General features: G+C 41.0%; 1 protein-coding gene, 1 long non-coding RNA gene and 1 pseudogene across 2 annotated transcripts; 1 reads left to right on the plus strand and 2 right to left on the minus strand.

Moving 5' to 3' along the window:
* Positions 1–4,734: 4,734 nt before the first annotated feature.
* LOC131807941 (putative high mobility group protein B1-like 1) lies at positions 4,735–5,204 on the minus strand (annotated as a pseudogene).
* A 1,490-nt stretch (positions 5,205–6,694) lies between these two features.
* On the minus strand, positions 6,695–12,312 carry LOC131840143 (uncharacterized). Its single transcript, XR_009357216.1, has 3 exons — positions 11,858–12,312; positions 11,043–11,128; positions 6,695–10,783 (listed from the first exon to the last, which is right to left on the minus strand). It is a non-coding gene; the product is annotated as an uncharacterized LOC131840143 (long non-coding RNA).
* Positions 12,313–12,410: 98 nt separating this feature from the next.
* Positions 12,411–14,135, plus strand: LOC131840142 (prolyl-tRNA synthetase associated domain-containing protein 1). The gene is made up of 2 exons (XM_059187704.1): positions 12,411–12,540; positions 13,602–14,135. The coding sequence occupies exons 1-2, from the start codon at positions 12,457–12,459 to the stop codon at positions 14,034–14,036; spliced, it is 519 nt and encodes a 172-aa protein (XP_059043687.1). The 5' UTR covers positions 12,411–12,456; the 3' UTR covers positions 14,037–14,135.
* The last annotated feature ends 119 nt before the right edge of the window (positions 14,136–14,254 follow it).

The raw sequence follows: 14,254 nt of genomic DNA on the forward strand, positions 1-14,254 counted from the left end.
GGGCGAGAGGTGCCTTCTCTTTCAAAAGTCGCCTCGTTTATGGGTAGCCAGAGTTCCAGTCTCAGCTCATTCCCCGTTGTGTTGGCCAGGGGGCGTTGTGTGAACTCTGTGCGCCTCGGTTCTGCACGATGGTAATGATAGCAGCTGCTTTATAGAAGAGAAGTAAGGTTTGCAAGAATACTGGATTCATAATAAGGGTCTGCTGTTGGGATTACTACTACAGCTTCCTCCCAGAGGACTCCCGCAGCTTGATTGGATATGATGTCTTTTGGGCTGTCCCCTTGACTGTAACCTGCACCCTTTCTCAAGAGTGTAAGTATTGTTTTAACTCTGTCCTCAAGGTCTAACACTACCCTAGGTACAGAAGAATTTCTTACTCGAATGCATACTTACCTTCCATAATCCGCCTCCTAAATCATGCCTCCTCCCCTTGATTTTTGTCTTCCCACAGCCTGCCACAGGTGTGCAATCAGCATTGCTGAATGATTAATGGGAACCTCTGCCCTGGAAATTTTTTTTTAACGAACCTAACACCCAAACATTTGAAAACTATTACAGTTCATTCCATTTACTATCACTTTACTTACCATTTACAAACAGCCACCGAAGTGCAATTTCTACAAAAAACTGTTCTTTGCTTTCTTATTTTCTTTACCAAGTACTTAAAAAACAAGCAGAAATTGGTTGGTAGAATATCAAAGTAGTGGCCAAATTTTAAGTGAAAATAACTGATGCTTTTCTAACCGTGAAGATAATATTGGTAGAAACTTCAAGCAATAACTTGCCTTCCCCGTAAGTCGCTAAAAAACAATAGGATGAGGGCAGTCAAAGGAACAGAGGAACCAACCTGGAAGACCCTAGTGGCCAAAGCTGGAGATAGTTGAGCAACAAAATAACACCATGCTGGATTACAACCCAAAGTATCAAATAAATATACACGCACTGATGCTGATAAAAATAAATGACTGAATGAATAAATTGGGGAGAAGGGACAAATTCTCCCTACAGAAGAATTCTATATAATACATGTATATAACCGCCACTAGGAGGTAGAGCTTAATTCTTCTCCACTTGAGTTAGGGCTACGCTTAGTGATTTACTTCCAGAGAACAGAGTATGGAAAAAGAAAAACAGTAACTGGCAGACACCACCTTAACCAACTGACCAAGGTAAACATCACTGGTGATGTCATGTTGCTATCATGTGCCCCCTAAAATGATGTGATGAGGACCTTTTATCTCTGTAGTATCCTTCCAAAAACCCACAACTCTACTATAATCATGGGGGAAAACATCAGACAAACCCAAATTGAAGAGCATTTTATAAAATATCTGAGCAGAACTCTTCAAAACTGTCAAGGTCATGAAAAACGAGAAAAGACTACCACAGACCAGAAGAGACCAAAGAGACATGATGACTATATGCAGTGCAGGAATCCTGGATACAATTTTAGAACAGAAAAGGCACTTTAACAGAAAAACTAGTAAAATCTGAATGAATTAGTTAATTATAATACCCCAGTGTTAACTTCTTCATTTTCACAAATGTATCACAGTTGATATAACATATGAACATTAGAGAAAATGGGGTGAGGACATTTGGAAATTCTCCACAGTCTTTGTAACTTTCTTATAATCTAAATTTATTTCCAAATTTCAAGTTTCTTTTTTAAAAAAGAAAGTAAATCAAATCCTAAACCCCACCTATCCAGAGATAACCCCTTTTATTATTTTGGTGAACATCATTCCACTTATCTCTATGTAAAAATACATGTAAACATGCAATTATGTATAAATAAGATTCATACTACTGTAAGGGCCTATTCGGCCAGAGCAGCCCCACCCCGGTTGAACTGCCATTTTGCTGTAAAGCTTAAATTGACCTTGCCCCCACCAGGGGAACTTATTTAAAAGCAAGTCTGGGAAACCAGTCCCAGGTAACAAAGTCCAAATACAAGGATGGGTCAGGCCAGGTGGAGGTATTCAATCAGTGGGGGTGCATACTGACTCCCTAGCTACCAAGGAATATGGGCCCCACCCTTTGGGCACCTTTTGGGTGCCAATTCTGAACTAGGTGATAGGCTGGTTCAAATGTCTACTAGGATAAATTGTAATTCAATTGGTCACGTAGCATCACTGTGGAGTTTCCTCTGTGTGTTACAATCTCATTGTCCACCTGTGTGTGGCCAGGCCCAACCACATGGCCTTTGCTCTATAAAAGTTAGTCTGGAAAGCAGGGAGGGATTGTCCTCTCTGTAGGGGCGGCCCCGACTGGTCTGTTTGACGGTTGGTCTGATTCCTGATGCTTGGCGCAAAATAAAGCTTTGCTTGACCTTTGCTTTGTATCAGTCTCACTCCTTTAATCATGGACCCATTATTGGGGTACCCAATTTTGGGGTACCCAACACTATAAATGCTGCTTTTTATCTTTACAATAATATATAATGGAAACCTCCATGCTGAGGAACATAGATCCATATTCTTCTTTTCAAATGACTGTGAAAGATCCCATTGTCTGTAAGTGCCATACTTACATAGCTACATATATGGGTTGTTTCCAGTATTTAACTCAAGCCATATTGCATTGAATAATGTTATTTTTTTAAGATTTTATTTTAAGTAATCTCTGCACCCAATTTGGAACTCAAACTTAAACCCCAAGGTCAAAATTTCATGCTCTATGGAGACAGCCAGGCACCTCACAATGAATATTCTTGAGTATACACCACTGGATGCCAGATCAGTTCTTGCTTTAGAATAATGTCTGAAACTGGAAGTTCTATTTTCTTTCAGTGAAGAATGGTATTTACTATCGAACCTCTGTGTATTAGGCGTGTTCGTTGCTACTGGAGTTTCACTGCTCTCAAGCTCTCTCTGTGGACAAAGCTAGGGAATATAGACACCATATGCACACATCTCCATCCTTATACCTTGAAAATCATGAATTCTTATTAATATCACCAATTCTAAGACCACAGGTTCACTCTAGTCTTTTCCTTTTCCACTTTTGTAACTTCCTTTTTTGGGCAGTGAGAAACTTGATTTTCATTAACCCTGACATATCTAATTATTTGAGCAATTTCCTTGTATGCAACTAATCTTCAATTTGACCACCATCCCCTTCCTTGAGCTTATGTACTTCTTACCTCTTCTCAGCTCAGGTTCCCCCAGGCTGACCCACCCCTTGAAGGGTGGATCCTCCACACCTTGGCTGGAGTAAAATGTTAACATAAGAGGAAACTGAACAAATGCCATTTGGGAACTCTCTCCCCTTGTCTTTGCAACTTGTCTGTAATCTAAGTTTACACCCATGCAGAGCCATCAGACCCCCACCTGCACCCCATTTCTGCCCTATATCTGTAGATGCCTGTCTTACTCTCACCTCTAATGGCTTTAGGACTAAATTGTTGAGAAAGGGAGGGATGCAGAAGGGGTCTTATTCCCACTTCATCTCATGTCCTTTGTTGGCCTTCTAAAAGTTTAATCATATTAAACAGGAAACAAATCATGTTTGGACATAGAAAGAGTCAACTTAACCATGAGTAATGTTTCATATTGCTATCTTCTTGGTGAAAGCCACTTCTCAGAACTAACAAATGATGGGCCAAAAAACACACCTAATGAGCATACTTGAATTGAAAGAACAGTAAAACAAAACAAAACAACAAACAAACAAAAACAAAACAGGGGTGCCTGGGTGGCTCAGTCAGTTAAGCATCTGACTCTTGGTTTCAGCTCATGATCCCAAAGTCCTGGAATCAGGCTCCCTACATCAGGCTCCCTGCTCAACAGGGGCCTTCTTCTCCCTCTGCCTGCTGCTCTCCCTGCTTGTGCTCTTAATCCCTCTCTCCATCAAGTCAATCAATCAATCTTAAAAAAAAAAATGAAAAACAGAAGGTGTATTGCATCCCTGCCCTTTCTAGCAAATGGCTTTAACTTTCATTAGTTCTGCTTTTCAACTAGCCCTATCAGCCTTTTTCTTGCCTCTTTCTTTCAAGATCTTGATGGAAAGCCCCCCTAGTGGGGTAGGTCACTTCAATATCTAGGCCAGCTAGATTTCTTGGTGATAATTAGGGCTAGACTGCCTTCTGCGAGAAAGAGGCAAGGCAAATTGCTGCCAAGCTGGGGAGACAGTGGTGGAAGGATCTACATTCATTTCACTGGGGCTCTTCTAGCAGGAGGACATCATAAGGAACAGTATAAAAACAAGTGTCATCTGAAGAGGAACTGATCAGGGCTGTGGGAAAGCTGATCATAATGACAAGATTTAAATCTGTTTTGTTTTCTGTCTCACCTGTCATTTGCTGGCTTCATAAAGCAAAGACACCCTGCAGTCTAATTGCTAGAGAGATGGAGCCAGGAATTTTGAAACTAGAAAAGACTTGAGAACCTGAATTATGGCAATCTAAAATGATCCAGGATAGTTATAATCCTCACTTCTCTTCATTGCCAGTCACTTCCCAGTCACATAAATATTATATTCACTATTTTATGACAGCAGTTGTTCTTCGCACAGTAGCAGATTTGAGATCTGCCAATGATTTAGTTTTTGTTTCTCTTTTTTTCTTCTTACTTTTCAAATTTTTTCTTTCAAAGGAGCGAGTTGTGTACAGGGGGTTAAAATGCTTTATAGACAAGAAAAAAAACTGCGCTAGTACCAACTTGTCTTCTCCATGTTCCTCGTCTGCCTACTTTTTCTTGCTTTTTTCATCCTTGATGACTCCTTTTCCCCCACATCAGTCTTTTCTTTAGCTCAGTGTATCCTTTTCATATTCTTCCTGCAACCTGTGGCCTCCTTTTCGTGAGACTGCTTGTCAACTGCAGTAGTGTCACTCCACATCCCTCCCAGTTTCTTTGCAAGGTCACCAATGGATAGGCTGGTATGTTCTCCTTTGATTTTAGGGCAATGCTCAGAACAAAATAAGAAAAAGGCCACAGAAGGTATCCTGGGTGCATTGGTATCCTTGAACTTCTTTTTTTTGTTTCCCCTTTAGAGAGGACCTAAGTTTTCATTTTGCTTTCACAACCAGTCTTGCCCGCCTTTTCAAATTTTCCTTTCTCTCTCACCTCTCTTTTCTTAGAAAACTCTGAGAAGTTGACTAATGCATTTGAGTGCTGCTTCTTGAGCTCCTAATGGCAAGTTTGCACAAAGAATGCATATGATGACATTTTGCCTCTCAGCTTGTTAGGATTGCCTTTGCTCATGTTTTATTATTTTCCTCAGTAAGGCACAGAGTGGCCCAGTGCCCACCTGGCTCTCACTTGCTCCACAGCACAGTCCCTATGAACATCCCCAGATGAACATCTTTCATCTGATGTACTAAGGATGAGGCATTGTTGTTGTTGTTGTTTTTAAGATTTTATTTATTTATGTGTCAGAGAGAGAGAGCTCTTAAACAAGGGAGTGACAGGCAGAGGGAGAAGCAGGATCCCCACTGAGCAAGGAGCCCCATGCAGAACTAAAGGCAGGCACTTCGCCAACTGAGCCACCCAGGAGCCCCTGTTTTTTTTTTTTTTTTTTTTAAAGATTTATTTATTTACTTGAGAAAGAGAGCACACATAAACAAGGGGCGGAGTGGGGGAGAGAGAGAGAGAGAGAGAAGCAGACTCCCTGTTGAACACGGAGCCCAACTCAGGGTTCAATCCCATGACCCTGATATCATGACCTGAGCCAAAATCAGGAGTCAGAGGGTTAATCAACTGAGCCATCCAGGTGCCCCAAGTGTTGTTCTTTGTTTTTTTCTTTCCTTCCCCCCCTCCCCAAGGCTTGTTCTTAATGCTTTATAGTCCTCATCTATTTCAGTTCTGCAAGATTGAATGTTTTATTTTTGCATATCAGTTTTAACAAACCAGAGGGCCTGCATTATCATTGGGAAAGTTAATTACCTTGTCCAGGTCACATCCTTAGTGATCGGTGAGGGGACCTAAATTCAAGTCTGTTTGATTCCAGTGCTGTTGCTTAACCATTTCCATATTTGAAGAAGCTGCACTGAAGATCTTTAGGGTCATATTCAGCTCAGAAATGTCACCTTTTGAACATATAAATATAAGCATTTTTCCTCACTTAATTTGGTATCAACCTATAGCTCATGATATGTAGTAAATCTCTGTGTTTCCATTAATATGACTACTGCTATTAAAGTGCTTTATGGAAAACAGTAAGAGAAATAACTGTATATTTCTAGTGGAGAACATGATATTAATCTCCAGTAACCTCTAATAAGAGCTGTAGGAATACTCATCAAAGATGTCTGCAATGGACTTTCATCAACAATGGAATAGTTCACTATCACTAGCAACCAAATTACATAAAGGTCTTCTATGGGTTTCTTCTTGAGTTTCCTCAACTTCATTGAGTTCTTCATACACAATTACATCTCTTTAAAAATGTCTTTTTGGGGGCGCCTGGGTGGCTCAGTGGGTTAAAGGCTCTGCCTTCGGCTCAGGTCATGGTCACAGAGTCCTGGGATCAAGCTCCGAATTGGGCTCTCTGCTCAGCAGGGAGCCTGCTTCCCTTCCTCTCTCTCTGCCTGCCTCTCTGCCTACTTGTGATCTCTGTCAAATAAATAAATAATCTTTTTTTAAAAAAGTCTTTATGCTGCAAAGTTTTTGATTTCATTCTTTCCAGCTTTACCGAGGTATAACTGACAAAACTGTAAGATGTTTGAAGTGTACAATGTGAATATTTGGTACGCATACACATAGTGAAAGTATTCCTCTTCCATTGAGTTAATTAACACATCCATCATCTCATAAATTTACTTATATGGATTCATTTATTTTTTGTTGGGAACATTTGAGTTCCTCTCTCTTAACAAATTTCAGTTAGACAATACAGCATTATAAACTAGAACCACATTATTATGCATTAGATCCCCTGACCTTGCTCATCTTAGTTTTTACCTCTGTACCAACCTACATTTCTTATTCCTACGTCCTTGTCTGATCTCTCTCTCCAGTGAGTATGAAGACTTTGAATAAGACACTTCATCTTTCTGGTGATCAATATCTTCATTACAAAACTAAGAAGGTTAAATTCTTAGAGTATTATTTTTGAGGAGTTTAAAAATATTTTAAAAAGGGATCACGTGTCTAAAGATGTATTTCACTCTTCCCTTCAAAGAGGGAATCAACAAGATGGTAAGCCTCATTCAAAGAGAATTAGGGAGTGCCAAGTCTTTACAGTGGCTGAAAGAATGCTTGAACAAGATTGCTAACATAGATAGGAAATTGGTTAATATCCTACAACACAAGAAAGTTTTATCTTTTCTATGGGATAAAAATCATCCACACCTCTATGGGACAAAACTCATTTATATTACTATCAGTTTTCCACATATTAAGATCTACCCTTACAGAGATGTACAATACCTGTATACTAAAAATAATATAAATATATTTTAAATAACTGGTAAGTCATTTTAAATAATTAAATATTTAAATAAATAATTTAAAAATAACAGGTCAAAGAAGGTGACTATTCCTAGAGAATCAGAGGTTCCCCAGGAGCACATGCTAAACAAATCCTAGCAGGACATTGAAAGAGCAAACAGTAAGCCCTTCACTTATTTCCAGGTTTTGGATAATTTTTCTTAACAGAACTAAGAGTCCTCTGAGTCCTTAGGACCAACGAATTTTAAATGAGTGTTTAAAGTGAACAAAAGGAAAACTGCTGCTTCTCTGCTTAATCAACTGTCTCCTACTACATGCATTTTGTTTATGTTGTACAAAACCACTATTTCTGCAGGCAAGAAAACGGAATGTTTTCACTCGTTTCATATTTTCATTGGGAAGTAATTAAATTCAGTCTGCTCACTTATTAATTTTGTTTACATTTTAACTTTCTTCCCTTTTGAAGTCTTTGTTGAAAATACTCTCATGTGATCTGTCTTATTTGTGGAGATGAGGTTTATATTTCTTTATTTTTAATAACCTATTGATTCCCCCCTCCATTATAAAAATACATAGAAACATAAAAATTTTTGGAAGATAGAAAATACAAAGAAAATTAGCCAGAGATAACCACTTTGAGAAATGTATTTTTAGCAGGTAAGAATTTTAGTTACCAGGTGTAGTGTGTGGGAACTGGAGCCATGACCCCACTCCCCTTGCTTGTTGGATGCCAATAACACTGACCTTTTTTTTTTTTTTTTTTTAAGATTTTATTTATCTATGTGACAGAGAGATAGTGAGAGAGGGAACACAGACAGGGGGAGTGGGAGAGGGAGAGGCAGATCTCCCACACAGCGGGGAGTCCAACGTGGAGCTTGATCCCAGAACTCTGGGATCATGACCTGAGCCTAAGGCAGACACTTAATTGACTTGGCCACCCAGCCGCCCTGACACTGACCATCTTTCAGTGCCTCTTCCCTGATTTGCTTCTTCTCACCTTTGCACACAGTGTCATGCTGTTTCCTCTGCCTGGCTTACTCTTCTCTCCTCTCTCTGCCTTCTTCATTCCCACTCATCTTTCAGATTTCATTGCTTTACTTCCTCAGGAATACCTTCCTTGACCCACTCCTCCTTACCCCAGACAAGGTAAAATTCTCTTATTATGGACTTTCCTAGCATTGCCTATGTGTCCTTGTTAGTGCTTGTTACCCACACAATTTAACATTTGTTTCTGTGATTATTTGACTAATTAATATCTGTCTCCTGCAATATACTATTTGCTTCACAAGGGCAGGGTCTCTGCTTGGTTTTGCTCACCACTTTTCCTTTAGTCCATAGCTGATCTTCAATCATATTTTGAGTTGAATATAATATGGCCCGTGTCCCCACATGTTGGAGCTGCAAGGAACATTAATCTGAGGGTATCGCTAAGATTTCCTCCCTACTCCATAGAATCATCCAGGAAACTGAGACTTGGGAGGAGCCGGGGAACTGGACTGTGGGTTATTGTCTTTTTTGTCATGGCTCCTCATTGAGCAGTGATGTTCAGATATACTTGTCTCACCTGCTTAGGCAATGCTGGCCCAGGGAGACTGCCTGCCACTGACAGGATCCTATCTTGCTACCCACTGCCTGGACAAAGTGCCAAGAAAGGGACTCTTCTCTACCCGCCCGTCCTTCCCACTCCAGTCCTCTCCTGCTTTTCTGACTCTGAGGAAACTTCAATTTCCTCCTACATCCAGCTGCTTTCTCCTTTCTTATTCTAGGAACCAACCTCCATCTTCTCCCAACCTGGGAGAATCCTCTTCCATAGGCCTTTAGAAGCCGGTTTTTGTGGAGCAGGATTAGGGGAAGATGCTAATACTAAATAGGTGGGTTTTTTTGGCTTTTTGTTTGTTTGTTTGTTTTTTAGTTACACTGTTATACAGCTATGTTTATTTGAAGCAAAATTGGGGCTGTGTTGTCTACCCTCTCCTATAATTCATTTTCTCAATTTACTGAATTGTGCTTCCCTGTATTTTCAAATATTGAGAGCATGATTGAGAATACAGAATTCCCTAGGAAGTTGTCGCCTAATTTATTTAACATGGCCCTTGATGGTGGGACATTCCCCATTCCTTAATGCAGCAGGTACAATTCTTTGTGCCTACTTCTAGCTTTGTCTTCTGCTGATGGGCCTCTCATTCTGCTCTACTGTCACACCAATTCATACTGCCCCAAGACGTCCCATGCTTTTTCACCTCCATCCTCCATCCCTCAAAATCCTGGGGCTTCCTCAGCTGGAGTCCTTTTTTTTTTCCTGGCAGAGTCCTACTTATTCTTCAAACTGGTGCCATCTTTCCTTAATGCTTTCCTTGGTACACCAGCCCAGTCTTAGCACCCTTCCTCTGGGCTCCAAAAGCATCCGCATCATGCCACTATTGTGGCAGTAGTCACATTTTCTTGGACTTATCTTCTGTGGATGCTTCAGTCCCCTCTGCTAGATTTTAAAGTCTTCGAGGGCAGAAAGGTTGGCACATAGAGATGTTCCAAAAGATAAGTGGAAGAGGCATAGACTGCAGCAAGCACTTTTCCCTATTGTTTCCCTTGTTTGGGATATTTACAGCTTCCTAGGGTAGCTTTCAATTCACCTGTTCTGGAATTGCCCTTTGTTTCACTCAGTAATGGGGATTTCTAACATTCTTCATCTAATAAATGCCACGATGCCCAATCCCCATGATGTTGATAAATATCTTGGCCTTTTTATTTCCTTTGCTACATAGGCTACAGTTGTTAACTGTTTCTTTTACTTTGAGCAAACTTAGATCTGTGTCCCCGGTTTCATGGATCCTGGCGTAACTCCATTCTCCAGCTCCTTTTTTTTTCCCCCAGAATCTGTCCTTTTCTGTCAAATATCCATACTCTTCCTAAAAATAGCGAGTCTTTCCCTCAACACGTTTTTATATAAATGCCACAAAACTTATTATGTCTTGTCCTGTTTGTAAAACAATTCAATAAACTATATTTATCAGATGCTACCTCTCTCCTAGAATTGAGATTTCTCTCTCTATATATATTTTTAAAATTCAAGTTCTATGGCTAAATATCTAGTTCCTTAAGTCCATGCTAATCATTTTGAATTTAATCTGTTTCATGTTGTTTGCAGTATAAATTTGAGATTGTATTTGCCTTGAAGACAACTACACCAAGGATAGATAGCATTTCTTTTCTATTTGATACAATGTTGACACAAATGCTTGATAAATAGTGCATTAAATCTAGGTTAGGATAGTTTTTAAACAGCAATATTAAGTGCTTTTACCATAGACAGATTTAGTTTCATTTTATAATAAATATCTTTGGTTGTAAGACTTGCTTGGAGCAGGAGACGTGGTCACCCCACCACAGGTGGACTAAAATTAAGAGAACATTAGTGTTAGCCAAGTGGGGAAATAGTTGTAGTTTGGGCTGTGGTGATGGAGGTTGTGAGAAGTGGAAGGATTTGAGAAACTGAACTGTGATGGATTAGCTATAAGGGAGTGTGTGTGTGTGTGTGTGTGTGTGTGTGTGTGTGTGTCTGCGTGTCTGCATGTGGTATGCTGAATGCAAGAGTTCATGGCTTGAATAACTGTAAAGATGGAGTTCATGTTTCCTACTTTTGGACATACTTACCTTTCTTGGTTACAATCAGATTCCAATTCTTCTTTCCCCTGTTTACTCTCAGTTCACCATGATTGGATTGGGGTTTTCTTGAACACCTTCAACATTTAAAGACAATTATTTGGGATATGCCATATCTTCAAATGGGTGCTCTTTCCTATTCTAATGCTTTCTAATTTCATTTTTAGAAAGAAACCTAGTGAAAAAAAGTGGTGACTGAGGGTTTCACAGGATAATGGAAAACCCCACTCCGAGGTAGGCAAACTGCCTCCAAAAAAGGCAAGTTGTGGTTGCCACCACCAATTATTTGTACACGAATAATAACAAAAGGTAACTTTCAGGAAAGGTCAAATGTGAAATTGTAATTTATAAATTAAAAGTTGAAAAGTCGTGGGGCGCCTGGGTGGCTCAGTCGTTAAGCATCTGCCTTTGGCTCAGGTCATAATCCCAGGGTCCTGGGATCAAGCCCCGCATCCAGCTTCCAGCTCGCTGGGAAGCCTACTTCTCCCTCTCCTGCTCTCCCTGCTCGTGTTCTCTCGCTCTTAGTCAAATAAATGAATAAATTCTTTAAAAAAAAAAAAAAAAGTTGAGAAGTCGTAGAAGAATAGGCATTTTGGCACCCTCCTCTCTCCCTGTTGATTCGAAAATCTCTTAAATTCCTCCGGTAAAATCTGAAACTGCCCCCCTTCTCAGACAAGGTAAAGCCAAGAAAAGTCTGGAAGAAAAGGCAGACCACTCTATAATGACTAGTGGCAAGTTTAATAAGCAACGGAACTCAACAGGAGGCTTGCCTCGGGCAGCCACAAGACAGCGATCTCTGCACCCACCTGCTAGAATCTTGAGTTTATGCAGAGGCCTTAGGGGAATTTCAACTACAAAACGGTTCTGATGCTTGCAGTATCACATTACGCTGTCAAGGCAATGTCCTTCAAGTGGCTGCCGGTACAGGAACAGGGTCAGAAGATACATTTCAAGGACAAGGGAAAAGGGAAGGGAGCTTCTCTGCCTGGGGATTATCCGTGGTCACATCCTCTCCACAACCTTCTCCAACACTCCCTACGCAAAAGCTTCGGTGGCCCTGATTCTGTTTAAATGGAAATTATGCTGAGCCTAGAGAACCTGAAGCGGGACTACGGAAGGCATGTGCCTTTCTCCTGGGGAACTCTGGATAGAGAAAGCCTCACGCTCTCGCCGCCAGGGAATCCCTGCAGACCACATCCACAAAGGCGGCGGCGGCCCGGGAAGAGGGAGGGAAGAGCCCGCGCCGACTGCTTGCGCCCGCCTCCGGAAGGAGCTGCACTGGATTTCTGGAGCTCCCTATTCGCTCCTGGTACTTCCGCCCTAGCCTCCATTGGGCCAGACGCTCAGGAGGCCACGCCCATTTCACCGCTTCTCCGCCCAATCTCTTCCTGGCCACGACGGCAGCATGGCGGCTAAGGAATTGCGGGCAGAACTGGAGCAGCGGCTCGGCGCCCTGGCCATCCATACGGAGGTTGTGGAGCACCCGGAGGTAAGGCGCTTCTGCGGGGACAGCCCTGCCGGTGAGGTGGGCTCCGCTGCGGCGGCTCTCGGGCGGGGCGGTGAAGACCAGAGGCCCCAGCGGTAAGGTGCCGCAGAAATGTCAGTTCTAGGACGTTTCCCGGGATCCAGAGCGCAAAAGGGACCCCGTAGGAGTATCATAGGCCTTTCGGGACTGTGTTGTTACTGTGAGAAAAACAACGTTTTCCTCTTGGAGCTATTTAGTCACATTTCATTTTGAGAACTTCTGCATGTTAAACTGGTGTGTAAAGCTGGGTCCTTGTGTTTTTATGGTGTAGATATCAGGCAGTAAACCGTCTGTGTAGCGTCATCGATGTATCCAGACATCGTGCATATAACAGGACACCAACCGTAGAAAGTTTGGAATGAACATGATTTCGTTTTTTGACGTGAGGATTTGCAAACATTTCACGGAGCCAGTGTAACTTGAATGGTGCAGGAGCATAGGGACATAGCTTGAGGGTAACAGCTAATGATCGTAGTTAAACATGGTGATCTTCAAAGGGTAGGCAAATACGTTTAAAAGTCTTCAACTTTACCAATTTAACATCAAAACGTTATCATTTTCTCTGACCTTCTTCCCTCCTATATAGTACTTACTCTCCCACTTCCTTACCTGTGCATATTGCCACTCTTCTGATGTTACTAGTCCAGGTCTGATTCCCTGCCCGTGATCTCACCCTCATTGTGGTTATATTTGTAAAGTGGAGGTTGTTACCTGGTTTGGATGTAATGGAATGCTAAGGAATAGGAATCTGGGCTGCTATAGATTTACAGTACCAAAAGTTTAAAGAAAACAAAACAAAAACACTTTAAGAGTAGGAGTGCTTGGACAGCACATTGTAAAAGATAACTAGCCCAAGAAGTCTCCAGATGAGGGATTGAAATGGCAAGGTAGGGTGTGTTATTTCATAATGGGCTGGGAATGGGTCACATCCACGGCATTGGGTGCTCCCTAACCTGCTGTTTTCACCCAGCAAGCAGAGTATGTGTACATGCATATTTTTGAAGTTTTCATTTTATTTTTTACAGGTGTTTACAGTTGAAGAAATGATGCCTCATGTCCAGCATTTGAAAGGAGCACACAGTAAGAACTTATTTCTTAAAGACAAGAAGAAAAAAGGATATTGGCTGGTGACAGTTCTTCATGACAGACAAATTAATTTAAATGATCTTGCCAAGCAATTAGGTGTTGGGAGTGGAAATCTTCGGTTTGCTGATGAAACAGCCATGCTAGAAAAACTAAAAGTTGGCCAAGGCTGTGCCACACCTTTGGCACTCTTCTGTGATGACGGAGATGTGAAATTTGTTCTGGATTCAGCTTTTTTGGAAGGTGGACATGAAAAGGTGTACTTTCATCCAATGACCAATGCTGCAACCTTGGGATTGAGCCCTGAAGACTTTATCACATTTGTGAAGAACACAGGACATGATCCCATAATACTAAATTTTGATAAAAACAACTAATTGGGCTGATACTTATAATACATCTATTTCTGAAAGCTGTTTTTCTTACTTGTAATTTATAAAAAGCATTAAAATTGATAGGAATATTTAGCACCTTGATTTGGTGATGAAATCATTTTAGGGAGGAACGTTTCGTCTAAAATCTGAGTTTTTTGTTTGTTTTGTTTTGTTTTGTTTTTAAAGTAATCTCTACACCCAAGGTAGGGTTCAAATTTACA

The sequence above is a fragment of the Mustela lutreola genome, chromosome 9 (genome assembly GCF_030435805.1).
Source record: "Mustela lutreola isolate mMusLut2 chromosome 9, mMusLut2.pri, whole genome shotgun sequence".
NCBI lineage: Eukaryota > Metazoa > Chordata > Mammalia > Carnivora > Mustelidae > Mustela > Mustela lutreola.

Bases quoted from the DNA above. Each gene is read 5' to 3' on its own strand.
- LOC131840142 (XM_059187704.1), top strand. From the start codon at position 12,457: ATGGCGGCTAAGGAATTGCGGGCAGAACTGGAGCAGCGGCTCGGCGCC. The intron at 12,541-13,601 runs GTAAGGCGCTTC...TATTTTTTACAG, and splicing joins AGGTTGTGGAGCACCCGGAG to GTGTTTACAGTTGAAGAAAT.